Source organism: Conger conger, chromosome 13, assembly GCF_963514075.1.
Source record: "Conger conger chromosome 13, fConCon1.1, whole genome shotgun sequence".
NCBI classification, from domain to species: domain Eukaryota; kingdom Metazoa; phylum Chordata; class Actinopteri; order Anguilliformes; family Congridae; genus Conger; species Conger conger.
In genome coordinates this window covers 24,957,763-24,985,082 of record NC_083772.1, presented here as the reverse complement: position 1 = coordinate 24,985,082, position 27,320 = coordinate 24,957,763, and the positions used below count along the sequence as shown (strand labels likewise).

The following is a 27,320-nucleotide window of genomic DNA, read 5'->3' as shown; positions in this document are numbered from 1 at the left end:
GTGGGGCGGGGTGCCATTTGCAGACCTGGCAACATCCATGTACCCTCTTCTTTTATATCTATACTTGCCGGCTATGGTTGGCGTGGAGACAAAGCCATTCGTCTTTTGCATTAATAATGCACGGCATTATGATCACCAAGCAGAAGCCACTGTAGCTCTGCATATACGAAGGTTTCCTTTGTCTGCAGTTAAGTAGGACAACATCAGGCCTTTTTAGACCCCGCAACACCCTCGACCGATTTCACCCCAGCGGGCGTTCCCACAGAGGTAATCAAAATCCAAGGATCCTCAGAGGTGAGCCCGCAGAGTGGTGAAGGGAGCAGAAAGAAAGACCCGAAATATGTTTTAAAGCGGAAAAAATAATTCGGTGCGAGATCTATACCACGCTGAGCCGTTAAGGTGCGATCATGTCTCTGTAAAAGGTGTCTAATTAACCTTTGCTAAATAAACGCAGGCGCCCTGGCTGCCAGTGCAAATTTAACCAAGGAGTTTAATTACAACCGCAGAACCACTGGAGCCTTTTCATCCCAAAATGCTTAATTGGGGACTTAATCATTTAATTGTGCGCCTGTGTGTTTGCCAGGGCAAAAGAGTCTAAAGATAAACTCCGGCGCGGAGTGCGTATTTAATTACCTGCCATTGTCGCCGGGGAGACGGGCGACGCGCGACGTGTAACAGAAAAGGGGGTCTCTGGGGACCGCAGTCTGAGACCTCGGCGGGATTGTTCGGCGGCTGACGGATCTGGCGCTCCGCGCTCCAGCAGCCCGTCCGATTCCGCACGGGCGAAGAGGAGGGACACGTCGAGCTCGATACGCCGCGTGTGTCTGATGAAGCCATCGAGGGGGAGACTTATACCTGAGCGCAGGTAAGCCCTTTATTTTACTGTCACTCATCTTCAAATGAGAGTACACTGTGCCCCTGCAGAATCCGGCGCGCCTTCATTAATCCTGCACGCTTCCCTCTTCTCAGAAAGCTGGGATATTATTTTTAAGAATGTTGGCATACACTTCTTAAAAGCAATTTTTCCAATAATTAGTGTAACCCTCGTTAGCCTGTATTGGCTGGGAAACAAATGATAACGGCAATGTATTACATAAGAAAATCGTTAAAAAGGGCAACTTGGGAGTTGTAGTCCATGGCAAGAGGGGGGTGGCCTTGCAGCCTACCTGGGGGATGTAGTTCCGGCGCTCCTGACACACTGCGTGGAACCAGGCCAGACAGAAGAGGGACTGGGCCCGGGGCAGCAGTCCTCCCTTACTGATCTGCTCCGGGGACCAGGACTCATACGTCCTCATCAAGTTCTTCTTCAGCCCTGGAGGTGCCTGTCGAAAAATAATAATTACATTCACCCGCACTGTCGTTATTACGGAGCGTTACGGCTTCCATCTCCAACTGGCTGTAGCGAAATTATTCCGGCTTTCATTTGGGCTGATCGATAAATCTCCGGTGCCGTCGTTACCCTGTCGGAACGTCTCTTCATATCAGTCCTCCCCATTCCCAGCCCCCTCTCCCATCTGCTTCCCGCCATTCCCGTTTCCATTTACGGATCTGCGAGCACCATTACCGGAGCGCTTCACAACAAATGAGATCGTTCGCCACGGAAAGACGGCTTAAAACAATCGCCCTTTTTGCTTACCGATGGCAGTTATTTTTCAAATGATTAACGAAGAGCATTGTTTTACACGTTACAATTCATTTGGCACGGAAGCGCTGGCTTATAAAACATTGCTTTTACCCGGTACAAGGCTTTAAATTGCTTTCAGGAATTCTGACTAGCTGTCAGAAATAATAGAAAGTGGGCACTTCACACGACTGAAATAACTCCATGTCAGAAATTATGTATGGATCTCACACGCCCCAGTTCTTGGCAAGCAAACATCCTCTAAAAGGCCTGTCAAGCAATGTGCACGGTCAAGAAGCAGCCTTAATGCTGTGGGGGCAAGCGCACTTCAAGGCACATTCTCCATGTACAATATAACATGCACTACGCACCACATGGCAGAGCCTGCAGGCTGTCGCCATGGGGACTAGGTCACTGTGCTCGTTTTACCCACCGCCTCGTATATTTCAGACGTAGGCATCGCTGTACGAAACGCTCACGTACTGTAGGCTATTTCCTGCAAAAGCGAAACTTGTAAGGTTCGTGAATTCTCACCTCATATGTAATCTTCAGGCTGGACTGCAGGAGAATGGGGGTGAACTTGGGGTGCACCTCCGCAGTGAGCCACAGACGGAACCCCGCTTTGGGCTGCAGGACGTTCAGTTCCTGGGTGGCCGGAAATAAAACACAAACTCAGTAAAGCGCTAAAAGATTTAATGTTGTGGCCTGCAGACTATGTTTCAGGGCGGACAGCAAACAGTAGCAGCAGTCTCTCAGATGAGGTCCTGATGCACACAGCTCCAACACAGTTTGAATTAAGAGTAGCTAATTTCACAGCCAAAATATTTTAAACTCGCAGCCCAAACGCTCCCAGGACTGTTGATGGGTTAGCTTTCTCCTCAACTCACCCCTGACCTGTCAGACAGCAGCCTGAAGAAAGCCCAGGGTAAATGTGCTGCCTGCTTTGCATGGGCAGCCAAAGCTGTTTGTCTCCAGCTCAGTCAAGGTTCTCCGGAGTAGCTTTTAAATTGTTTGTTCTAAGCTGAGGAAGCACAAACTCAGATGTTTGTTTGTATGCCGTACGCGGCTTTCTTACTGCATTTGCATCACCCTGTGGAGCCCTTTTTCCACTTCCTTTTCCCTATTATGAGAAAGCACTAGAGTCTGCACTTATGTCTAATGCACTGATGTTGTATTCTAGTCACCGAGAGAGAGTGTGACATTGGTGAGAAACCGACCTTGCTTCTGTCCAATTTGTTGGCTTTAGCTGATTATTTAAGCCTGAGAGCTACACACACTACCTGCCTACTCGTTTTAGTGCGCCTGAAGGAGCCGGCTCCGGTCAGTACACACTACGACGGTCAAATCAGCGCACCGTGGTCGGTGAAACCCTTTCTATATCCCTCTCTGAGGTAAAAGCAGATATCCTAAGAGCTCCGTGCAACCGGATTCACTTTGCATTTACTCGACAGACTCATTTTCAGTGTCATGCCAACGGCCCCGTCGCCCAGAGGCCCGAGATTCCCGAGATTCCCGAGATTCAGCATTCGGAGAGAGCGATACGCCTACAGGCCGCGTCATCTCTAAAGTTCCCGCGACCGTGACTCTGAGGCGAGTGCAATCAGGGCTCTATTGTATGCGCCGATCCTACAGCCCCTGCCGAGTCCCCCCCCCCCCCCCCCCGTCAGAGCGCCGAGCCAATTATACCGCTCCACGTGTGCCAGCCAACCTCGGCTCTGGCAGGACCGGGAGTGCCAACCCCGGCACTCAGTGTGCAACTGCAACAAAATGATGCCAGCACCAAGGTCTGTTACTTCAGCCATGAGCCACTGCGACAGCGGCCATTTAGAGTCACTGACAACGATCAACTCACCAGCACTTGTCAAAGACATAATTAGAAACGCTGCTGATAAGTTTCTTGCATGTTTGCGTACGCCTGCACACTAACTCGCACCACTTTTCTTCTGTATCAGAAACAGCATCCGAATGCAGTCACGATATGCGTTTCTTCATCCGTCTATCTATCTATTTAACTTCTTATTCTAAAAAATATATTGCTCTGGATGCAGAGGAAACACAAACTTGCTTTTGGCCGGAGGGCATAATGCGGTTGTTCCGTTAGGAAACTGGGTTTGAGAGAATGACAGGCTCGCGGCCTTCATCAGAGCTGGCCAAGCCGCTGTCTGCCCACTGATCTCAGCAGCTGGGTCAACACTCCGCCCGCGTGGCACTGCAGGAAGGAGGCTCCGCCCAACACAACCAACCGGAGAAACAGATTGCGCAAACAACACAAAACAAATTTGAATTAAAACGATTAAACATTAAATTCTAAACCCTACATTTGATTGAACAAACAACATTACCATTTTCAAAACATCCTGCATGTGTTCTAATTAGTAATAAATTAACATATAAACTAGCGCCGCCTGTCTAGTCGAAGTTCCAGTGCGGTTTTATTTTCTCCATGTGGTTGATCTTGCCTGACATTATCTTGGGAGGGCAGAACAGGATGACAGGGGCCAAACTGCAGTCCTGAGGGGAAAGTTTAACCATTGACCCCAACAATAGCTCCAGAAATGAGAAAATAACATGGAACAAAGGAGGTTTCTCTGATATCATTTCTTGTCAGCTTGTGGTTATTAAACAGAAGTGAAACTAACCAAAGAAGGGTACTCTGGAGCAGCGAAACCCCACATGAACTTTGCTGTCACGTATTATCTATGGAGCCAATTGATCTCACCCTTTTGGAGATCATTTCTGATTTTTTATGCGGATTGACAAAATCAATGCATGCGAGTGTTTCCACCATGAAACTAGATCATGACGCGTCTCGACCTTTCCACCTTTAACACCGCCAGATTGTTTGCCGGTTTTGGGTTGCTGCCTTGCAGGCACCAGTGACGGGGTACTTTCCGAAGGCCTCTTCGTGTAGAGGGAAAGGCCACGAGTGGAGTAAAGTGAACCTTCCCTGTCCCTCGGCAAATATAGCTCTTCCCTTTGTAGCGTTCCTCAATAGCGCCATTCTCTACAGCCCCATAAGAACCAGCCATTTCGCAAAACCTCACAAATCTCCCAGCGCAAGACTGTGACAGGTGTTGAGAGTGGCTGTGCAGCTCAATTACACAGCAATATTTCAAAAGCCCAGAAACGGCGTGTTTTATGGGGGGAAATCCATTATTTACCGTGACCTCATCACAAACTGTCATTTTTTTTCTTCCCTCCCTCTCATTCCGAGGCCTTTTCCCCTTTAACGCCCTGCCTCCGTGAAGACGGAGAAAGTTAAATGAATACAAAACACGGGGAAGCGACTCAATTATTCGACGCGGCGCGTGAGAGCGCGCTCACAGTGAAATTCAGCAGACTGTCATGTTGTTTCAGTTTGTACATATCTGTTTTTTGGAGCTGCCATGGGCTTGTAGGCAGATATAAATGACTGTGCCCTTTCTCGCTCGCGGGAGAGTCGGTGAGTCATGGGTATGCGTTAGATCTCTGTTTAATATCTTCTGTCACATAAAGACACAGTCTATTATGCAAATCGCTGAGATATTTAGAACCGTAATAACTCCGAGGTAATGCAAAAAATAGAAAATAAAAAAGCTGCACTCGACTGCAGCAGCACCGATTTTCTTTTTTCTCCCTAATGATACAGAGGAATGGTGGCGTATCTTGACAGCGGCACTTTGTCTGTTATGTTTGCTGTGTTTGAATCTGAAACCCTGGATGTAACTATTGTATATACTGGAGCTCCCCACTCTGTGGTAATTAGCAACAGCAACATTTCAAATCAAGAGATGATTCGTTGTCGTGATTGTGCTCCTCACTGTTTCCCTCCTACTCATTTGAACATATTGTTTTTGATCTCGTGTTCTTACAAAACAGTCAGTTTTTCCTCCATTTTGTTTGAAAATGTGAAGGACTGAAAATCTTCCCCTGGTCGTACTACTGTCTCCTATTCGTCAACACTGCAGCATGTTAAAAGTTCAGCTCTGGCAAACTTTTCCAGTGGACAGCTTGCACTATCATGCACTGGTCTACAACATCCACCAATGCATTCCGCTCATAGAAAACAATGAAAAAAGGAGTTATTTTGATTGATGGAACAGGGAACTTGAACAGCGATAAAATGTCCTCACTGTGGACTTCCCCCGATTCAAGGAAATCTCGCTGGTCAACGAAACCTGCAGTTTGCCCTTTCGATGAAGATGCAACATAACCTAGTCATGCATGATTCATGAGTCATGCCTCATCATGCATTTACCTCTCCATTAACCCTTAATCCTCATTATTATTGACATAACCCTTATAAAGGGGAACTCTCTTCACAAAGCTGAGCATGACTGTATACATTCACATTATTCATAGAACTGTATACTTAGGTTATGAACCCAACAGCTAGGAATCACAAACAGATCCCTCTGGTTAAAAGCTCAGTCCCTTAATCCCATTACCAACTGCTGCTATGTGATATAGAGGCCTACCCCCCTCTATTGGCACATGCAGGGCCATATGTTCAAAGAATAGGCATGTATATTAGGATATCTGTCTTTTTGGAGCTGTTCCTAAACAGCTCCTGCTGATACTAAAATACACTTTTATGTTATCACTGCAAAGAAAGACAAATGTTTCCAACAAACCAGGATTTTGTTCATTTTATGCCATTTAACAAAGGGGGGACTCAGTGGGAGAGGGCTTTGAAGGTTATGCCCTACAGAGGCCACTCACTGTTAGAATACTCGCATTCTTTTGCCTTCTACTTCATTTTTGGTATTGTCTCTCTTTCTCACCCAACTGCCCTGGCTCCTGGTGTTAATTCCTCTCCTCCAGCCTTCCCTTTGTAAACCGCCAGGCACAAACGGGCGAGTGCGCCTCCCGTGACCACAACAGAACTAACCTGCTGGGCTTCAAACAGCAGGGGGGGGTAACCGTTGTGGGCCCAAAGAACGCGCCAGAGCCCACAAGAGAAGATACGGCATGCGCTACTAAACCTGCCGGGCCCCGGGTCCAGGGCCTGAGGTACATGGCCTGGGGCGCCTGAGGGCCTGCGGCCCCTTGACCCGGGGCACAGACAGAGTGAGGCACAGACAGAGTGAGGGGCCCTGGACCCGGGGCGCAGACAGAGTGAGGGGCCCTGGACCCGGGGCACAGACAGAGTGAGGGGCCCTGGACCCGGGGCACAGACAGAGTGAGGGGCCCTGGACCCGGGGCACAGACAGAGTGAGGCGCAGACAGAGTGAGGGGCCCTGGACCCGGGGCACAGACAGAGTGAGGCGCAGACAGAGTGAGGGGCCCTGGACCCGGGGCACAGACAGAGTGAGGGGCCCTGGACCCGGGGCGCAGACAGATTGAGGGGCCCTGGACCCGGGGCGCAGACAGAGTGAGGGGCCCTGGACCCGGGGCACAGACAGAGCGAGGGGCCCTGGACTCAGGGCACAGACAGAGTGAGGGGCCCTGGACCCGGGGCACAGACAGAGCGAGGGGCCCTGGACCCGGGGCACAGACAGAGCGAGGGGCCCTGGACCCGGGGCACAGACAGAGCGAGGGGCCCTTGACCCGGGGCACAGACAGAGCGAGGGGCCCTTGACCCGGGGCACAGACAGAGCGAGGGGCCCTGGACCCGGGGCACAGACAGAGCGAGGGGCCCTGGGCCGGAAGAACGCACGCCCCGGCCGCGTCCGCTGGTTGCCGTGGTGTCCTGGATGCATTTCTCAGGGACAAACGATGTAACCAGCATGAGGCCCGCTGTCAGATCCGATAAGCTTCAGTTAAACCGGGAGTACACCTGCAGGCTGTTTCCACAGAAGGAGAGCAGGTAGGAGGAACAGCGCACTCAGAGCTGAGATGTCGGACTGCGCGGCGACCAGCCTTCTCCCAGTCACGCCCGCCTTCACAACCACGCAACAAAGCATCTGGCAGACACCGTCACACCGCCTCTCAATGGCACAATCTCTATGGGAGGGTACGGAGGAGCTGGGTATTAGCCTGTACCTGCCCTGAATGGATTATATATGCCAATGAAGCTCCGGTAAAAAGGAGACTAAACTTAATAATGTACATTTTATATATTCAACTTAATATGCAGACCTGCCTGATAGTGACAGACATTCCCTAAAGTCACAGAATTTCTCTAAGACACTGGCATGCATAATGGCCTTATTATCCCATACTGTTCAAATGAAGCATTTAGAAACCCTTAAATTGGTGGCCGCTAATCCACCATAATTTTAGGGGATTTAAAACAAAAAACCTTTTCAGTCCATTGAACAATCTGCTCCCTGTGAGAGAGAGACACATGGACGAATGTAGCGTGATTTGCATGTTCATGAGTAATGGTTTTTAAATGATAAAAACAGGTCAGCTGTTCCTCGGTAATGCATGCTGGGACATTTGCATATTTTTGAGATACTAGTGGCAGCTACAACTGTGGCCCCATACAGCACATCACGATTGCTGCTTCCTTCAGTATTTCGGTTCAAAAATAGCTTTTCGAAACAAAGGCATGGACCACACCATTTTCGACCCTGAAACTCAACTGAACAATTGTGGAGTTTCAGAAGCCGCTTACAGCTACACTCTTTATCAGTGCAGTGCCCGTGTACCTCAGTACGCTCTCACCCCAGTACCCATACGCCCCACTACCCAGTACCCAAACACCCTGCCACCCCTGTGGCTCCAGGACCCGAGCAGCAGACTCACCTTCTCCAGCAGGGGGAGCCAGGCCGTGACCAGGTGCAGGTTCTTCAGGCAGAGCCAGTCTCCGCTGCGAGCGCACTCCCTCAGAGTCTGAACGGCAATGTCTGCCTGGCCCTGGCCCATGGCCACCTGCAGCAAGGACGAGACACCATTAACTCTGATAGCATCCAGACAGCGTCCTGCTCGCATCCTGATAGCACCCTGTTCGCACCCTCATAGCATCCTGATAGCACCCTGTTAGCACCTTGAAAGCATCCTGATAGCATCCTGATAGCATCCTGACATGATTCTCACCTAATATCTACACCACAGAAACAACAGCAAATCGAATGTTCTCCAGCATATGTAAGTTTATTAGAACCTGAGTGGTCAAGCCACACCAGGAAATGGTAAACGCAAGAGTCCACCATTGCCAGTAACACTTTCCCATGAATATCAGTATTATCAGCAAAAGCAGTAACACTACCAACAGCCGTAGAAGAAGGAGGTGACAGGCTGAGCAGCCTTTTTGTCACAGGGAATGCCCGTTTATTTTTAGACTCAATCCACTGTTTTGCTGCCCAGTCAACTACTTCAGTAAGGGAAATGAGAGCTTAATGCCCTCCTTAATTATCTGCGAGTCCTAGTTGGTTGTTATGGGAGCAAGCTAAGTGCTAAGTGCTAAGTGTAACGGGGAGCAGTGTGTGTAGGGGCGAGGCGGAGGGCAGACCTCGTGGTAGCCCTCCCGGCCCGCGGTCTCCCCGGCCAGCTCCAGCAGCTCCTGAGACGGGTCGGCTCCGGGGGAGATGATGATGAGGACCGGCTCCGTCTCCAGGGTCTCGCGGAAAAGCCGCCGCAGGTTGAGAGGGGGAGGGGAGAGCTCCCGCATGCCTGCGGAGAAGAGCGGGGAGCGGGGGAGAGAGAGGGTTCACGGTTCAGGAGGGCCACACTGGGAGCATTCAGAGCAGTCACTGCTCCAATTCAAATCTGAAAATATATTTATGGGTGGAAGGTGTAGATATGTACAGCTCATTTGCATGAAGTATTCTCTAACCGATCAGGTGTCCGTAGTGTTGCGCTGATCCCTAACAGCTGGCTATTTGACAAGTGTAAGTTTGAAAATGAGCGGTTATAAAATAAAAAGACTCAATTGTTGGCGGCGACAATTTTCCAATTTGAGTGTCTTTCAATGACATTTATACTGTATGACTGGAAGGTACCACCAAACAGGTACTTATGACTGGGGAGAGGCCAGGGTGGAATGTAGAAAGAAAATTTCTGCCCAAATGGTATTATCATTTCAGAAATATGTGTTTTTATTTTTTGAATTTAAATGTTCCATTGTAAAGTAGACAAACACGTTTACAGCTCACAGAAACATGACCTAGAGCCGATTGGTGCCTTGCATGGCAGCCAATCACCATCGGTGTGCGAGTGTGCGTATGAATGGGTGAATGAGAAGCATTAATTGTACAGCACTTTGGATAAAGGCGCTACATAAATGCCAACCATTTAACAACTCTTCAAAGGGTTAATGGAGAGGGAAACGGACAAGAGCGCCTCAAGGCTCCACCCCTACCAGGCTTTCCTCCAATCAAACAGACAACAGGAGCCCTGCATCAGGTGAACATGCTTATCCAATCCCGAGGTGTGAAACTCTGGCCAAAAACCCATACTTAGGCAAGCATGATGCAAACATTACATGAATAATAAATAATAATCAATATCACTGCTATCATCATAACCTGCAATAGGTTATGTATTTTTTATGCTCATTTGGACATGCTCACAAAAAAACTACGAGTTTCTATAATGATGAATACCCACACCACAATACCCACTAAATCCAAGCCTCTCATCATGCAAGGAACATCTTCCCAAGTCTGTACACGCCATTAAGAAAATACTGTGTTAGAAAAGCAAAGGGTAACAGAGACTGATTAGCCAAGCAAACGGGAGAGAGAGAGAAAAGCTTTTGTCTGAGCACTGTTAAGATGGAAATCAGGCCTCACTGAGAGTAATTAAATGTGTTTTCCAAAAAACAAATCTTTCAGCGGCTAGATTCATTACCATACACATATACTGATATACACCACTGCACACGCGCACGCATGCACACAGGCGCTCACACACACACACACACACACACACACACACACACACACAAACACACACACAAGCACATACACACACAGAGACAAACAGACACACACACAAGCACATACACACACAGACACATGCAGGCACATACACACACAAGCACACATAAAGGCAGACACACACAGACAAGCACACAGGCGCACACACACACACACACACACAGACATACAGACACACAGACACAAACACACACACAAGCACATACATACACAGGCACACACACAGAGACAAACAGACACACACACAAGCACATACACACACAAGCACACACAAAGGCAGACACGCACAGACACAGACAAGCACACAGGCACACACACACAAACAAAATGTAGTTTAAAGCCGTTTATTCCATTCACATTCTGGTCCTGAAGGCAGACTTTGGCCTTATGAGTGGCAACGATGCTTTCAGCGACCTTTTCCCAGCATTTCCATAGCAACAGTAAGAGAATCGCATTTTGGAGGAAATGAATAAATACACACTGAAGGATACAAGAAAAAAAGCAGCATCTTTCACCATCTGAGGATGAGGAGCAGAGAGAGGGAGTGTGAAGGCTGTGAGTGTGTGCATACAGAGCGGCTCACAGAGGTGTAACAGAGTGTGCGTGTGTGTGTGTGTGTGTGTGTGTGTACAGCGTGGCTCTCAGAGGTGTAACAGTGTGTGTGTACAGCGTGACTCTCAGAGGTGTAACAGAGTGTGCGTGTGTGTGTGTGTGTGTGTGTGTGTGTGTGTGTGTGTACAGTGGGCTCTACAAGGTGTAACAGCGTGTGGGTGTGTGTGTGTGTATACAGTGGGCTTTATGAGGTGTAACAGAGTGTGTGTGTGTATACAGTGGGCTCTACGAGGTGTAACAGCGCGAGGCGGGGCAGGTGTTACACCCCGGCGGTTCTGATGCGTACACACCACGCTTTTCCGAGCTCTCCATAACACCGCCGCAGCTCCAGAGAAGCACGGCGAGGCACCTGGGACTTCATTAAAGAATACTGCACCAACCGACCGCCACACACTCGCAACAATTACCACAGAAAAACACGCCGCTACGCAAGTCACGCACTGAGTCACACAGCTACAGCAGAGGAGCGCTTAACCAGCCTAAATATCACATCACAGGAGTTGGAAGGGAGGCCACTGGGGGCAGTACTTGTAAAAACTTTTGTTTCGATGATGCTCTTTGGTTGGTCCACTGCATATGATGATAAAATAAACCACAGCACTCTTCATTAAAGACGCCTGAAGGAGACCGGACTATTCTGCCTCTCTATAGCCTCTATCTCCATTCCCACTCTATTGATTTAAACAGCAGTCTAAGCTTGTAGGCATCATTCATCTATTGTTACAGCTGCCGTCTGTAGAATCATTTGAACAGTATTGGATCTTATTTCCCGCTATTTTTTTTTTCTGTGGTATTTTCTTGTCCCCTTTCTTATTGCCTTCCAGGAAAAGTTAGTGTTTCTCCCCCTTCCCCCGTATTTCTGCTTTATTCAGCTCCTGGCCTGTTGTACCTGCTTTTTGCAAACGACTGAATGCGCGGCTCAGGCCTTCTGTGTCCCTGCATACTGATGAAGGCAATCGGCGGAATGAGAAAGTGCGCCAGCGGCATTTTATGGCATTTTAATAATCCTCGCCGAGATGACAATTGGATAAAGGCATTTTTAATTACGTGCTATTGAACAGTACCTTTGTGTGCGCGCGTGTGCGCGTGTGAGCGAGTCGAAGAGAGAGAGAGAGGCCATGACGCTTCTCCGATCACTGTCAGCTAACAGCCAAAGTCACCGCACAGCGTGTCTAAGGGCCGGTTTACAGCGCAGTGACAGAGGATGTGTGGAGGATGCCACTGGTCGTGGGGACCTGTGGTTTAAACTCTGGGCGACTGCGGTGCGCTCATATTTTTAGCCGAGGACGAAGGACACCGTCTCCGTCGAGCGACAACAGAACGTTCATGAAGGTTCCGCGATTTCAGTCGAGCGATGCTCTGTCACTTGACTGTAAACTGCCTTTAAAACACAGAGAAGCCCCCCAAAAAAAACTCAAGCCCGGTGTAGCCGTGCGAAGGTCGAGCAACCAGAAGGTTGCAGGTTCGGTTCCCAGGCACCCGGGCTGAGCCGCTTTAGTTAAACTCCTCTGCGTTGTGTCTCTGTGCAGCGGAGGACGAGACGAGGGGGTCTGTGCGCCGATAACCGCGCTCCGGCCCAGCTGGACCGCGCGGCCGGTCCTGTGCCAGACGGGGGGACCGCGGGAACCCGGAGATTAGCGCGCGTAAGCCGATTAAAGCACAGGCAGCCGCGCTCATTAGCATAGAGCGGCCGGGCCAGGCCGCGCGCTCCCATCGCCCCGGCGACGCGCTCTAATCGCCCCGGCGACGCGCGCTAAGCCCCGCTGTTCGGGCTGACTTTGGTCGGGCCGAACCGGCAGGCTGATGGGGTGAGATAGGGCGCTCCGAGCCGCCCCGGGCAGGACGTGTCGGGTCGTTCCGGTCCGCCGAACCCCAAGCCGCCGGGGGTACGGCAGCGGAAGGCAGTCATTGGCTCTTTCGTCCGCATGCTGCGATTGGCCGCCGTTCCGTGGAGTTCCTCAGTTGCCGCGGACACGCTTCTCTAATGCGGTGGACTTTAAAGGGTACCTCAGAGGATTTTTAAAACATTTTTAAATGAAAGCCTTAAATTAATTACTAAAGGGACAGAAGACTCTTGAAGTTAGGATGAAGAGCCCTGTCTGCTCTAGGGGGAACTTAAGGGTCAGTCTGCCCTGTGTCCTACATGCATTTAAAACATAGCCATACGCTGAATGATTGGCCTCATGGGATATGATGTGAAAATTGTGAATGAACGGCCATTTTGAGGCAGGCCAATGGTGTCAGAAGGGGCAGCGCCGCCTGCCTGGGGTATGAGGGCACTGCACACACCTGCCTGTCTCTCCAGCCTGGCTGTTCTGCCCTGGCATGCTGACCCCACTCAAGGAGAGGATGAGCAGAGATGACCGGGGGAAGGATACAGATCCGCCACGTTTCTGCTGAGCTTGATATTTCCTGTTGCTGGCGTTTCAGCAGAGCCCCTGCTGTTAACCTAGCTCTGCCGGTTCTGCTCTGCAGTGTGAGTGTGTGTGTGTGTGTGTGTGTGTGTGTGTGTGTGTGTGTGAGTGTGTGTGTGTGTGTATGTGTGCGTATGTGTGTGTGTGTGTGTGTGTGTGTGTGAGTGTGTGAGTGTGTGTGTGTGTGTATGTACGTGTGTGAGCGTGTGTAGGTGTGGGTGGTGTGTGTGTGCGACCGTGTATGTGTGTGTGCAAGTATGTGTAGGTGCGGGTGGTGTCTGTGTGTATATGCGTGCATGTGTGTGTGTTTGTGTGCGTGCGTGTGTATGTATGTGTGTGGGCACGTGTGAGTGTGTGTGGGTGTGTGTGTGAGTGTGAGTGAGTGTATGTGAGTGTGTGTATGTGTGTGCTTGTGATGTGTGTGTGTGAGTGTGTGTATGTGTGTGTGTGTGTGCGTGTGATGTGTGTGTGGGCACGTGTGAGTGTGTGTGGGTGTGTGTGGGTGTGTGTGTGAGTGTGAGTGAGTGTGCATGAGTGTGTGTGTGTGTGTGCGTGCGTGTGTGTGAGTGTGCATGAGTGTGTGTGGTGTGTGTATACGCCTGCATGTGTCTTCTCTCCTTCTCTCTAACACAGGGTAAGCTGGGAGGAGGTGGTGCTGTCACACTCAGTGTTGTGCGGAGGGCTTTTCTCGGGGAAGCGGAGCCTGCTCATTAACGGCACACAGCCCACAGACAGGCTGGGGGAATGTGTCTGGCTCTGACCCCACCCTTCACCCTGTCACAAACACTGCGCTTTAGGTGTCTGTCGCATCACATTACACCCACTCACAGCCAGCCCTTGTGTGTGATCGGTGTGTTCGGCTGAAACTCATCACAAGCACCTCACTGCCTCCATAATCGCAGAGCTTGTTCTGTGATTCATGGGGATTGTAACCAAGTGCGCGATAAATCACACCCGCTCAAGCTGGATTATTGTTTCAAATGTTGCTCGGAGATGTCGATACCCGGTTAATAACATTTAAGGTGCTTTATACGGCCTTATTGTGTTGTGTGTGTAGAGTTTTCAGCTGTGGAGTGAAAGTGAAGCACAAAGGGGAGAAGATGAACCGAGGCGACATTGGATCAGGCTGTAAGAGCCGTCGTCTGGCAGTCGGAGGGTTGCCGGTTCGATTCCCACCCTGGGCGTGTCGAAATGTCCCTGAGCAAGACGCCTAACCCCTAAATGCTCCTGACGAGCTGGTCGGTGCCTTGCATGGCTGCTAGTCACAGTTGGTGTGTCAGTGTGTGTATGAATGGGTGAAAGAGAAGCATCAATTGTACAGCGCTTTGGATAAAGGCGCTATATAAATCCATTTCGGTGAGGCTGCTGCAGCTACACTATGACCCTGAACACGGAGACAGGACCTGTGAGCTGTGAGAAACAGTGAGCACTAGCACACTGGCAGTTTTCTCCACTCATATTTGCTTGGCACGTCCACCGTAACCCAAGCTTCCTGGAAACCGAACAGACACGACAAGTATGCAAAACTCCGCCACAGCAATGACATTCATCGCTCTCTCATTCCTTAAATCATTTTCCCCTCTCACTCAGGCAGGAACATTCCTTTCCCTAAGTCCGGCGCTTACCTCCGAAGCCATTTATTAGACGGTGGCTCAGACAACCACTTTTCCAAAAGAGAAGAATCGGCCCAACCGTTCCAGGTGACTCTGCGATCTAATATCAGGGAGGGGGGGGGGTCTGTGGAAAGAATCTAACGCATCACATCTATTTATACAAACAGGAGAATGTGGAAAAGAGAAGCTCATCGCGCTGTTTTGAGGAGAAATGGCAGTTGGCGACTCCAGAAGTAAGTTGAGTGATTCAGCAGCCTGGTGGTGTCCGTCTTTGGACCCCGAGATCAATAGTCAATTACAGGGAGCGCAGTCGTCGCTACAGAGAACATGCAAAAGGAAAAATTGCGGTGGCAGACACCGATGGCCGTTTCGCCCCAAAAAAAGAAAAGGAACAGCAATTATTCATGGGTACGTGCTCATTTGCGGGAGCTTGGACACACCCGGTTTGATTACACTGGGAGAGGCCGTGGGGTTAGCGCGGTGCGGAGGGGACGCAGGGGGGGGACGGGGAACGCGACTCTGTGCTCGTCACCTCAGAGACGGGCGTGACCTACGAGGAGGCTCCGCGGCGGGCAGCAAGCAGGGCTCTGTGCTGAGGGCCGGCAGAACCCAAACCTGAGGTCACGGGTTCAGACGCCGCTAAAAAACAACAGGGCCTGTTAATCCTGCGCCGCTAACAGCGTCGCCATTGCTCCGGCACAGGGTGTGATGGGTAAGGCGTGGAGGATTATGGGTAGGGCACTGGGCTTTTGACCTGAAGGTTGCAGATTGGATTCCCAGGTAGTGCACTGCCGTCCAGCAACCTGCTTCAGAATATATCCGGCTGTATAAATAGATACATAGATACACGACAGTTGTGTAAGAAAGTGGTGATAAGAATGCCTGTTAAGATAAGAATGTAAGTCAAGTACTGTAAAGCCCAATAAATGCAAATGTAATGGTAACTCAGAGGGTCACAGGGTGGCCCAGTTACCCTAGCGGGTCGTAGCGTCCTGCATTGGGCGCGGAGGGGGCAGGTGGTAGGCAGGCAAAGGGCACGACCCCAGGTTCAGAGGTCACAGGACAGGCGGTTTTCCTGGGGGACGCGACGGGGGGGAAACCGGCAGAGCAGCGCGCGAGGAGACGGAAGGTAAAGGCGGCCGAGCGGCTTAAAGCTGTCAGTCAGCGCGGGCTGACTTTATTAAAATAACCACCGTGCTCCCCGCTCATTAGCCAGCCGTATTTACAGGCTCTGCAGAAAGCCTGAGAAAGCTGCTACTTATGCACTGGCAGAGCAGCAAACCACCGCTTTCAACTGGAAGCCTGGAGGAACACAGGGCCCCTGTGCGCCAGGCTCCATCACGCTGTCTTTTCCCAGCATTCCCTGCTGCGGGTAATGAATGCGGACAGAGGAATCCCGCTCTCAGCCCACGGCTCTCTCTGGAGTAAACCCTGCGCTGAGGAAAACTGAACAGTGAGGTCGAAAGAAATGCACAATCCTTACCGCAGACTTCCTTTCAAAAATCGGTTTCCTAAACAACTCTGTTCCTGTGTGCGTGCGTGTGTACGCGTAAGTCTGTGTGTGTGTGTGTGTGTCTGTGTGTTTGTGTTTGTGTGCGTGTGCGTGTGTGTGTGTTTGTGCGTGTGTCAGTGTGTCTGTCAAGTCAAATCAGGTTTGCGGTCATTCACTCTACAGTCAAAAGCTAAACAGTTCTCTGACTGAGTGCCCCAGGCAAAACTAACTATTCTGTCAGCACTTGAGTGGGGAAACGTGCTTCTTAAGTTTGGGGATAGGCTGTCTGGTCGGCTCTGCTCCTGCATGCAGATGTGATGGGACAGGACAGATGTATCTGAGACAGATAAACACAGCCGTTCACTGGAGAGGAGGTCTGTTCTGTGCAGATCAGGGTGAGCAGGCAGGGAGAATCACATTGATTTGACTCTGGACCTCAAGAGCTGGTCACCTTGACTGTCACGCTATCTGACAAAAACACGCACACGCCAACACAGGCATGCACGAAGGCACACGCATACACACACACACACACACACGCACACACAAACACTCACACAACAGTACACGCACACAAAAAACAGGCATGCACGAACGCACACGCATACACACACACACACACACACACACACACACAAACACACACACAACAGTACACGCACACAAAATACAGGCATGCACGAACGCACACGCATACACACACAAATATACACAAGCGTACACACACAAGCGCGTGCATACATACACAAACACACGCACAACCCTACACGCACAAGCACATGCACACATACACACACACATACAAACATACACAACCCTACACGCACAAGCACATGCACACATACACACACACATACAAACATACACAACCCTACACGCACAAGCACATGCACACATACACACACACATACAAACATACACAACCCTACATGCACAAGCACATGCACACATACACACACACACACACACACACAAACACACGCACAACCCTACACACACAAGCACATGCACACATACACACACACACAAACATACACAAGCGTACACACACAAGCATGCGCGCACACACACACATATACATACACACATAAACACACACATAACCGTACACGCACATAAAATACAGGCATGCAGACACTCATTACATGAACAATATCAGCTGAAAGTAACTTTGCAGCCTCAGGCCAGAATTGCAGCATCACTGTTATCACTGGGAGACAGCCGAGCCAGCGTTGGACTAAAGCAGGAGCTAAAACAAACACTCCCGCAGAACAGCATGTCAGTTTTGATGTCGGACATCTGCTGCAGTACAAGGGCATCTGACAAATTATCCTGCCGTCATGTTTCTAACTGATCATGTTCTATGATATTGACATACAACACTGACAACAGAAATGTAAATACACTAACAACAGTTGCTACTGTATGACAGCAAGGCATTGTCCCGGTGACTGTTGTAGTCCCAGATTAAAATATCAGGATATAAAGTATTATATCTACTGACACTGCAGGCTCAATTCCATATATATATATACACACACACACACAAACTGAATAATGTGCAATTCTACAAGCAATATGAGTTCTAGATAGGCCTAGTCCCTTTGGACACAAGCCTGCTTACATTCACAGAAACACTAATGACAATATTAAGATTGCAGGCATACTACCTGAAACCCCAATGCAACAAATCAGGCATTAAGTAACATTTGCATTCCATTTTTCAAAACCTAGTGCAAATATTCCCTTTTTTACGGTGAGACAAAGGGATTCTATGTCAGCCAGGGGGAAATGCTACTGAATTCATTCAGTTGGTTCTGATAATAAACCCAAATCAGGATTAGGCAAGCTAAGAACTAGCACTGTTAACCAAGAGGTCTGAGAAAACACATAATGCTTGATAGCTTGTTTCAGAGGGATAAAGAGCTCCAAATAAAGGAAAAATACAACAAAAAAAAATGTAATCTCTTTTACAAGACATTCAAACCTTCCTCATTCCTGCCCCCTCCACACACACACATACACACACACACACACACACACACACACTAAAACAATGAACAAGAACATGGCTACCATCCAGGTTTGGGAATGCGATCTCCAATTTTAGAAGGGCCTGAGAGATAAAAGGCAGGGTTTTATATCCGAAACACTTTTTGTGACAGAGAAGCAGTGAGAAGTGAAAGAGGAGCGTGTCACAGGTGTAAGTTGAGGGAACAGGAGCCGTGTCTAAGGCACTGGGCGACTCCGGGGTCAGCTGTTGTCGGGGAAACACGCTCTCTGAAACGAACCACGCGTCTCTGCTCATATTTCGCTGGCTGAGCTGCCGGTAAACAAAGCTTCTGCACCACAGGCTAGTTTACACTTCACCACTCAGATATTCCCAATCTCAGTACTGAACACAGCCCTGAACCGAACACACCGCTTAACAAAGCTTCACGTCTTCGTACCGAACACAGCTTTATTGGGAGGGAAGTTAATTCAAATTCGGTGCAAAGGGCTGAGACGGATTGCGCATGTGCTAATTCAGGGCAAAGGGCTGAGACAGATGTGCTCATGTGCTAATTCAGGGCAAAGGGCAGAGACAGATGTTGAAACATGTTCCAGGTCAGAGAAGAATTATACTCTTTGGTATCTACAAATGTCTGCCTTGGAAAATAAATATAAGAAGTTCAGGCAGCAGTTAATCTAAGGATTGGGTTTGAGCCAGTCGTATAAAAGTTAGAAAAGCTGAAAATATGCACCATTCGGTTGCCTTCCAGAGCAAAAAAAAAAAGAATGAATGAGAAGCAACAACTGAGCAAAAGAAGTCCATCTGTAGTCACGTTATGTGGTGTGTGTGTGTGTGTGTGTGTGTGTGGAAACATGGCTTCAGCTGAGCGCTCTGTTGTGACTTTCCTGCCAGTAACCGCTTTTGAAGTTCTCACTTTCTCACCAAGACACAGCAGGCATGTCCTGGATCCTAACACGGCACAAAAACTCCATTTAACTCCACAGCCTCACTGTAAATCACCCACACGGCAGTCCGCGGTGACTCAGATTACCCACAATGCACCCCGGCACGGAGGAAAAACGGGCCGTCCCGGGGAGGGGGGCGATTATCTGCTTCGCGGCGATGCGCGCTCCTTTCAAAGGGCTAATTGTCCAATCGGGTTCACTTACCCTCCCTTTCACGGGCCGGCCAAACGAAGAGTAATGACCGCCGATTAATCATCTTTACATACTTCCAATGCTTCTTTTGTATGTTCCATTAATCACGGGCCTTTTCCCCCCGGCGCTTTGTTTGGGCCCCGGACCTGAAGCGCAGCTGAAAGGCCCGGCGCTGAGGGCAGCCCGGCGTCTGGGCTGGGTAATCTCAGCCCCCATCTGAGCTCCACGCCCCCGCCGCCTGGCTCTCCCTCCCTTCCACCCCGCGTTCGTCATCACCTCTGCGCTCAACGACCGATACGCCCCGCTTTATGTTTCGGCATCCGCCGTCAGGGCCTCACGTAGCGCAGACCACGGCTAATTGAGCCTGGAATCAAAATGGCCGCTGACCTTGAGAAAAGCACACGACCTCGTGGTGTTTCTTTTACTGTGGTGGCCACTGTGTGTTTGAATGCTGGGTAGTTTGTTGAAGGTAGATGTAAGAGTGCTGTAAGTAATGATGTTTAAAAAGTGAGAAAGGAGAACGTTGTGGAGACCAATTGTGTGTGAGGGGGAGGACAGTGTATGAAGGGTGACTGCATCAGGGACATCACTGTGTTGTGCACAGTGTGATGATGGTATAGCGTATAGTGTGTGTGTCTGCCTGTGTTCTGTCTATAGGTTGTGTGGAGGAAGGTACAGTGCATGCGTGTGTGTGTATATAGTGACAGTGCTACAGTGTGTGTGTGTGTGTATAGTGACAGTGCTACAGTGTGTGTGTGTGTGTGTACAGTGACAGTGCTACAGTGTGTGTGTGTGTGTGTGTATGTGTGTGTGTGTGTGTCTGTGTGTACAGTGATAGTGCTACAGTGTGTGTGTGTGTGTGTATGTGTATGTATGTGTGTGTGTATGTGTGTGTGTGTCTGTGTGTACAGTGACAGTGCTACAGTGTGTGTGTATGTGTGTGTGTGTGTGTGTATGTGTGTGTGTACAGTGACAGTGCTACAGTGTGAGTGTGTGTGTGTGTGTGTGTGTGTGTGTCTGTGTGTACAGTGACAGTGCTACAGTGTGTGTGTATGTGTGTGTGTGTGTGTGTGTATGTGTGTGTGTACAGTGACAGTGCTACAGTGTGAGTGTGTGTGTGTGTGTATGTGTGTGTGTGTGTGTGTTTGTGTGTGTGAGTTTGGGTGTGTGTATGTGTGTGTGTGTGTGTGCGTATGTGTGTGTGTGTGTAGTGACAGTGATCAATGTAGACAGGGGATGGGTTGCCAGGTTTCCAGGTAAAGCTGAATCACTGGGGCCAGAATCAATAGCAGTGAGCTCCACACCATTTGTTTATTTGCTTTTTAATTTAGTCCTCCTTGTAACAAGTAGCCTGATGCATAAATCAGCACTAATTGTCAACGGGGTGTTGTTGCAGGGGAGGATTTATGACCGGCCGAGTGACTTGGCTAAACGGGGGCCAAGCGGCTCTTTCCTCACCCCCTCTACTTCCCAAAAAAAGCCTCACCAAGTCCTCCCAACTCATAACTGATGCACCAAACTGCACCAAACATGGCCGTGTCCAAGAGCCGCCTTAGTTCCACATATTATTTATGGATGGGCACGGGCGGGACTTCTGTTCCAAGTCTCTGAAGTGTAGTGAAAAGGAAAAAAAATATTTTGTAAGCTTTAAAAAGAAGGCCTGCTACAGTGTCACCGTCTGAATATGTGAGCCGCTAACGCAGAAGCCACTCACTGCTGCCCAAATCCACGAAGCAGGGTTTTTTGGGAGTGAAACGGCGGGAGGGAACACATCAAAAAGAATCTAGTCTTTTTATTAATTTCAACTACAAGTAAAAAGGGCCGAAACAGGGCCCTTAACAGACGGATGCGACGCCAGCGTTGTATTTGATCATATGAGCGTTTTTCAAGACACTTGAAATGCACTGTGATTCCTCTGCCTTTCTATGGGTTTTCTATAGGGTGCCTGAGTGCATAATGGGTTAAGGAAGCAGGCGGGTAACCCGGGGCTCTTATGCGCAGCTGTGAGCTCATCCGTGTTTCTGGGCGTTGAGGAGGCACGAGTGCGTGTGCTCCTGGGATCAGGAGGAGGTGAAAATCAGTCGCTCCTGTGTGCGGAAATGGGGGCTCTCACAACTCAGGGAACGCCGGGGGGGGACTGCAAATCCCCCAGAGAGAGAGAGAGAGAGAGAGAGAGAGAGAGAGAGATAGAGAGAGATGACAGTCAGAAGAAGGGAAAAAGGAGGACTCACCCAGCGCCTGTGATGCAAAGAAAGCCATGGCGCTTTGAAGTCTGTCTGGCCGGATGGCCTGCACCACCAGCACCTTTAGAGGAGAGAGGGAGACGGAGGAGGGGTGAGACACTCGGGTGGAGGAGGGTGGGGGCGTGTGGGGGAGAGAGGGAGACGGAGGGGGGTGAGACACGCGGGTGGAGGAGGGTGGGGGCGTGTGAGGTGCATCCAGCACTTGCTCCTCAAACAGTGCTGGGCAGGCTGGTACATGCCTGTGATACATTTTAATATCTAACACCGCAGGACTGCTTACCATTACAATCACCCAAGGCCAGTCAAGCCTAACAGGCTGTCCTGTTTAATTCAGTAGCCTGAGCGTAGCAGAATGCACCACGACTCCAGAAGGCCATAGCTCCTCTCTCACTGCACTGGGAGAGGAGCTCACCACTGGGGAGATGGGTGGATGAGAAAAGGATGGAGGCCCCACACAGATGGAGAAGAGCACTCTGGGTCGACTTTGTAATCTTTCAGTCACACTGGTCAAGTCTGAGGGCTTCGATCTCAACCCAGTATCATTAGTGTGAACACACACCTCTCCCCACGGTGCACAAGAATAGCAGGAGAGGTTAACTTCGCTGGTGGCCAGGACTGCAGGTACTATTGTTAGGTGAGGCACAGCCAATAGCAAGGCTTTAAACTTGTCACTTCAGTTAACAGTTAACATCCAGCAGCACAACACAGATACAATAATACTAAAAAGCTAAGATATGCAGGTCCTTGGGGATGACGGACAGCTCACCTGCTGGAACAGAGAGACCTTCTTGGCGATGGAGGGGGGGAATTCCTGCTCGCAGCTGGAGCTCCGTGAGAACGAGAGCCAGAGGTCCGAGTCCCCCAGACACAGGGCCTGGCACAGCGCCGGAAACGTGTTCTGCAAAACAGGTTCGTTTTCCTCAAAAAGAGCAATTAAACAGGAGAGGGAGCGTTGAGGGGGCACGAACGGGAGCTCATCGGTCAGCGCGCCGTCACGGGGAGACGCAGAGCCCCGCCCCAAACGGCAGTCGGGACGGGGAGCGACGCGTTTGGGGAAAAGTCGTCCTGGCGCGCCGCTGGTTTCCCGCACTCCGCCGGAGCGAGGGAACGGACACGGGCCTCTCTCAGAAACGCCGCTGCGCTCCGATAGCGCTTCCGCGGACGCGGCGGTGCGAGGAGCCGGCTCCTAATCGCAGAGCTTCAGGTTAAAACCCGAAGTGGGTCACCGCCCATGCAGCCTGAAGCAAAGCACTTAACTGGAATTGCCTCTGTAAATATCCAGCTGTAACCGTGGATAGAGTAGAAATTAAAGATATGCAAGTTGCTCTGGATAAAAACATTTGCTAAGGAAATAAACACTAAGTACTGTACTGTAGAAAGCAACTCTATTTGGCAACAGCGGAAAATTACCCATGCATGGGGCTGAGGATGCACACGCGCTACTGTAAGCACAGAGACTCATGGGTATTCACTGGGTGCTGTGCTGGGGCCTCCCCGCCCAGCACAACAGAGGCAGAGGCCCTGTCCCAGTCACACACAGAAAGAGACACAGACCAGTGACAGAACCCAGTCCCAGTCACACACAGGAAGAGGCACAGACCACAGTAGCAGAACCCAGTCCCAGTCACACACAGGGCGAGACACAGACCACAGTGACAGAACCCAGTCCCAGTCACACACAGGGTGAGACACAGACCAGTGACAGAACCCAGTCCCAGTCACACACAGGGTGAGACACAGACCAGTGACAGAACCCAGTCCCAGTCACACACAGGAAGAGACACAGACCACAGTAGCAGAACCCAGTCCCAGTCACACACAGGAAGAGACACAGACCACAGTAGCAGAACCCAGTTCCAGTCACACACAGGGCGAGACACAGACCAGTGACAGCGCTGTGTAAATCATGGGGAGTTCACTCGGGGCGGTACCTTGAACATGGCCACGGCTCCCAGTCTCTCCTGGTCGATCCAGGAGGGGACCTGCTCTCTGGAGGACTGCTGAGGATCCTGCAGGAGAGAAAGACAGGCAGGGGGATGACACCCGGCCGTTTCCCCGGAGACCGCGGGCATATCCCGCAGCGGTCAGCCACAGTACACAAGATAAACAGAGGTCATGAAGCACTGTCGGTCACACACCGTCTTCCTGACCATGTCTCCCACGATGAGCCCGGTGAACGCATCCCACTCCTGCAAAGAAAACAACAAAAATGTTTTATCTTAAAACAGTCCACGGTGGTGAAGTGGTTTCAGCTAAGTTCATCACCTCGTGCAAGGATGCGGTCTCATTTGTTTCCCTAAAAAACATCCAATTACCGGGAACCCAGCAAGAAAGCAGACTGCAATTATAAGCACTGAAAAAGGCACAGGTGAACAAACAGTAACCTAACAGTGGAGAAAAACCTAGGAGAATTCAGGGGCAACCGATCGAATGTGACAACAATAACTAATGCCCCTCAACCCACGCCACCCACCCCCCCACCCCCCGGGCCCCAACACATGTGTACTCACATTCTCCTGGAAGAGTTCCGGATGCATCCCCTTGACAAAGTGCAGGGCAAACATGAGGCGGTCGGCCTGAGGAGGAAGCAGGAGAAACAGCCTTAAAGCCCAGATCAATGGGAGCCTTCAGAGCGTAGGGCTTCACCCTGGGGAAGCGGTGACCTCAGAGCCCCTTCGTGTGGGGCGGGGGGGGGGAGGGGGGCTGATGTTGTCTTGTCTTCGGCGACAGGGGGTCACGGGGTCACCTTGTACCGGCTGATGGGATTCCCGGGTCGCCGCCCTCCTGACGCCCCCGTGATCTGTGGGACGTGCGCGGGGGTCTTAATTACACCGGAGGGCCACGTCCGGGTCCCTACGCACCGCCCAGGTGTCCTCCAATCCCCCGAAGTCCCCCCGGCTCGAGGAGCTCAAACTCAGGCGCTGCGGTGGAGCTACACGGGTCTGACATCAGGGCGGCGGTGTTTCTAAACCGCGCGCGGTCCGGCGCTCGCGTTAAGCACGACGGAGGACCCCGAACATCTGGCCGCGCGTTCGCCTCCGATGCATCCGTCAGGACACGGAGACGCACGGAGGGGGAACGCGGGGCGCGTGCGGCGCGCCCGCTATTCTCACCGAAAGCCGGGGAAGGGCTCCGCGAGGGGCGGGAGGGGACGAAGGGCCCCCGGAGAGAGGAAGCAGACGGTTAGCCCGGAGAGCACAATAGGCGCAAGAGCGGCTAATCAAGATCTTTATCTGCGCGCGACGCCGCACAATCGCTGAGCTCAAATGAAGTCAGGTGCGGGGTGCTAACGATGGCGGCTTCCCTCCGAAACAACACAGGAGAAGCCCACAGCGCGATCCGACAGACGGTGTTTGGGAGGGAAACAGGCTCATTTATTTTCATGACTGAAACCCACCTGCACACTCTAAACATCTCGCTCTGGAAAGCGGCCGAGGCATTTGGAGGAAGAAAATAAATTAAATCCCTTTCTCCCCATCTCAGTCTTAGTCAATCTTAGGAAAATATTTATACGCCTTGGAAACGTTCTAGTAGCACACCACGAATCTGGTCAGAGTTCAATCCTTTTCAGATGCTTTCGAATCACGAAAGACCGTTTAAAATTCCTCATAAAAACCAAAAACAGACCACGGAACATAATGTTTACTTAAAATGACAGGCTTTCTGTGATACTACGGTCACACAATCGTCCAACTTTCAAAAATACTGTACAGAACAATAAAGTGCTCTGCAATTCACATCATTTGAAGCATTCAAATTTCTCCCCACAATAGGTTTGATCCAAAGGAAGGAATGGAAAGATACAGGAAGTCGTGCCTGAAACAGAGGAATCTGAGAGGCCAATCATTCACCGCACTTGGAGCTTGAGGCAGCCACTCGTGGAGCACATTACTGCAATGCCCCCTGCTTCCCGACATGCGACTGCGGCAGTGCATTCTGGGACTGCGACCCTCCAGGAGCAGGTGACAGGAACCTGGAGGCTTTTAGGGGCGTAAATAATTCAAACCGCATCTGCATTAACTCCTGACCTCACCTACGACAGAACCAAAGAGAGAGGAAAAACTTTCATTAGGGGGGTCATGCATTTTTTAAGAGAGTAGGGAACCGCGAAACTGATGAGGATGCAGTCTGACTTCATGTGACAGGTTTCAGAACTCTCAGAAGGACCCAAATCCGGTCCTCTCGAACTGTGGGCCGTGAAAAGGGACATTTTCCTTCGAACAAGGCCTTCGCGGATTCCTTGGACTGAAAGCAACAATTGGCAACAATCTTCTTCTAGCCGCCCTATCTTCCACCTGTCAAAAGCAACTTGAGAGGGACCCTCTTGCCTCCTGACCTCCGGAGTATCGCCCGCCAAACCCTTCCCTGTCATTTATCCTGCGGGCGGAGGCTCTTCGCAGCGTGTCAGAAAGCGGTTCAGGAGGACCGGCGGTCCCACGGCGGCCTTGGAGGGGCTGAAACGCAGCGTGACGGGCGCGACCGAGACGCTCAATCACAGGAGCCTGTCGCCGCCGCGGAGAGATCGCCGGGCCGGTCTCTCGGGGGCGCCCATGGGAAAACGGGCAATCACAGTGATGGAGAATGTCTGCACGCGACCTTGCTGTGAAACGGCCCGTCTGCGCCCATGCTTTTAAACCGCCGCCAGACACAATGGGTTCTGGACCCTACCCCGAGGGAGAAGACCCGAAAAAAACTAGACACTGCGGAAAAAAAAAAATCTTTTCATCTTAGACTTAAAGTAAGACTTCAAATCTTATTATTTCTCTCAAGTAGAAAATATTTGCTTGTTAATTTTTAAGTAAATTTTCCTTTCTATCTTTCTATCCCACTGGCAAATCTTGAAATTAGTTAAACTATCTCCCCTCCGGCAATATCGTTCTCTTACTTAGCAAGAAATAGTAAAACCATTTTGGTTTTTGTAGTGCACTTCCATTGCGGACGATGTGCAATTTACTCTGAAATCTGTTTTCAGCACCCAATTTATCACTTAAGATTGATTGAACTTTACAAGAACTTTACAACTGAGTAAATCTGATCATCTCACCCCTGGTTTCCAATGAAACTTTAAAAAGATTTTTACTGCCAATAGTACAAATCAAACTGGCTTGGAGAAGCCCATTTCCAAGGAAAAAGAAGAATGTGAGATGTGGATTTTCCATCTCTTTCCTGCTAATTCATGGGGGGGATTGTGGGTGTTGAACAGGCAGACAAGGACTTGGGAGCTCATGAGCAGGGGGGGAGGATGGCTGAAACTTGAAAGAAGCCAAACGAAGCCAAGCGGAGGGATTAGAGGGAACGGCTAATCGGGGAGACGGGGGCCAGCATTCCGATCAGGCACAGCGGCAGGCAGCCCCGGGTCCTGGCGGGG

General features: G+C 50.5%; 1 protein-coding gene across 5 annotated transcripts in view; it reads right to left on the bottom strand.

Moving 5' to 3' along the window:
* Window positions 1-27,320, bottom strand: part of dync2h1 (dynein cytoplasmic 2 heavy chain 1) — a 169,881-nt gene that overhangs the window by 52,781 nt on the left and 89,780 nt on the right. For all 5 annotated transcript variants that reach the window (XM_061216771.1, XM_061216770.1, XM_061216768.1 and 2 more), the window contains exons 72-80: window positions 24,463-24,528; window positions 24,091-24,141; window positions 23,884-23,961; window positions 22,719-22,850; window positions 21,941-22,013; window positions 9,000-9,160; window positions 8,294-8,419; window positions 2,156-2,266; window positions 1,167-1,322 (exon numbers count right to left, since the gene is read on the bottom strand). In XM_061216771.1, the coding sequence (XP_061072755.1) occupies window positions 1,167-1,322; window positions 2,156-2,266; window positions 8,294-8,419; window positions 9,000-9,160; window positions 21,941-22,013; window positions 22,719-22,850; window positions 23,884-23,961; window positions 24,091-24,141; window positions 24,463-24,528 (954 nt within the window). The remainder of the gene's footprint in view (window positions 1-1,166; window positions 1,323-2,155; window positions 2,267-8,293; window positions 8,420-8,999; window positions 9,161-21,940; window positions 22,014-22,718; window positions 22,851-23,883; window positions 23,962-24,090; window positions 24,142-24,462; window positions 24,529-27,320) is intronic.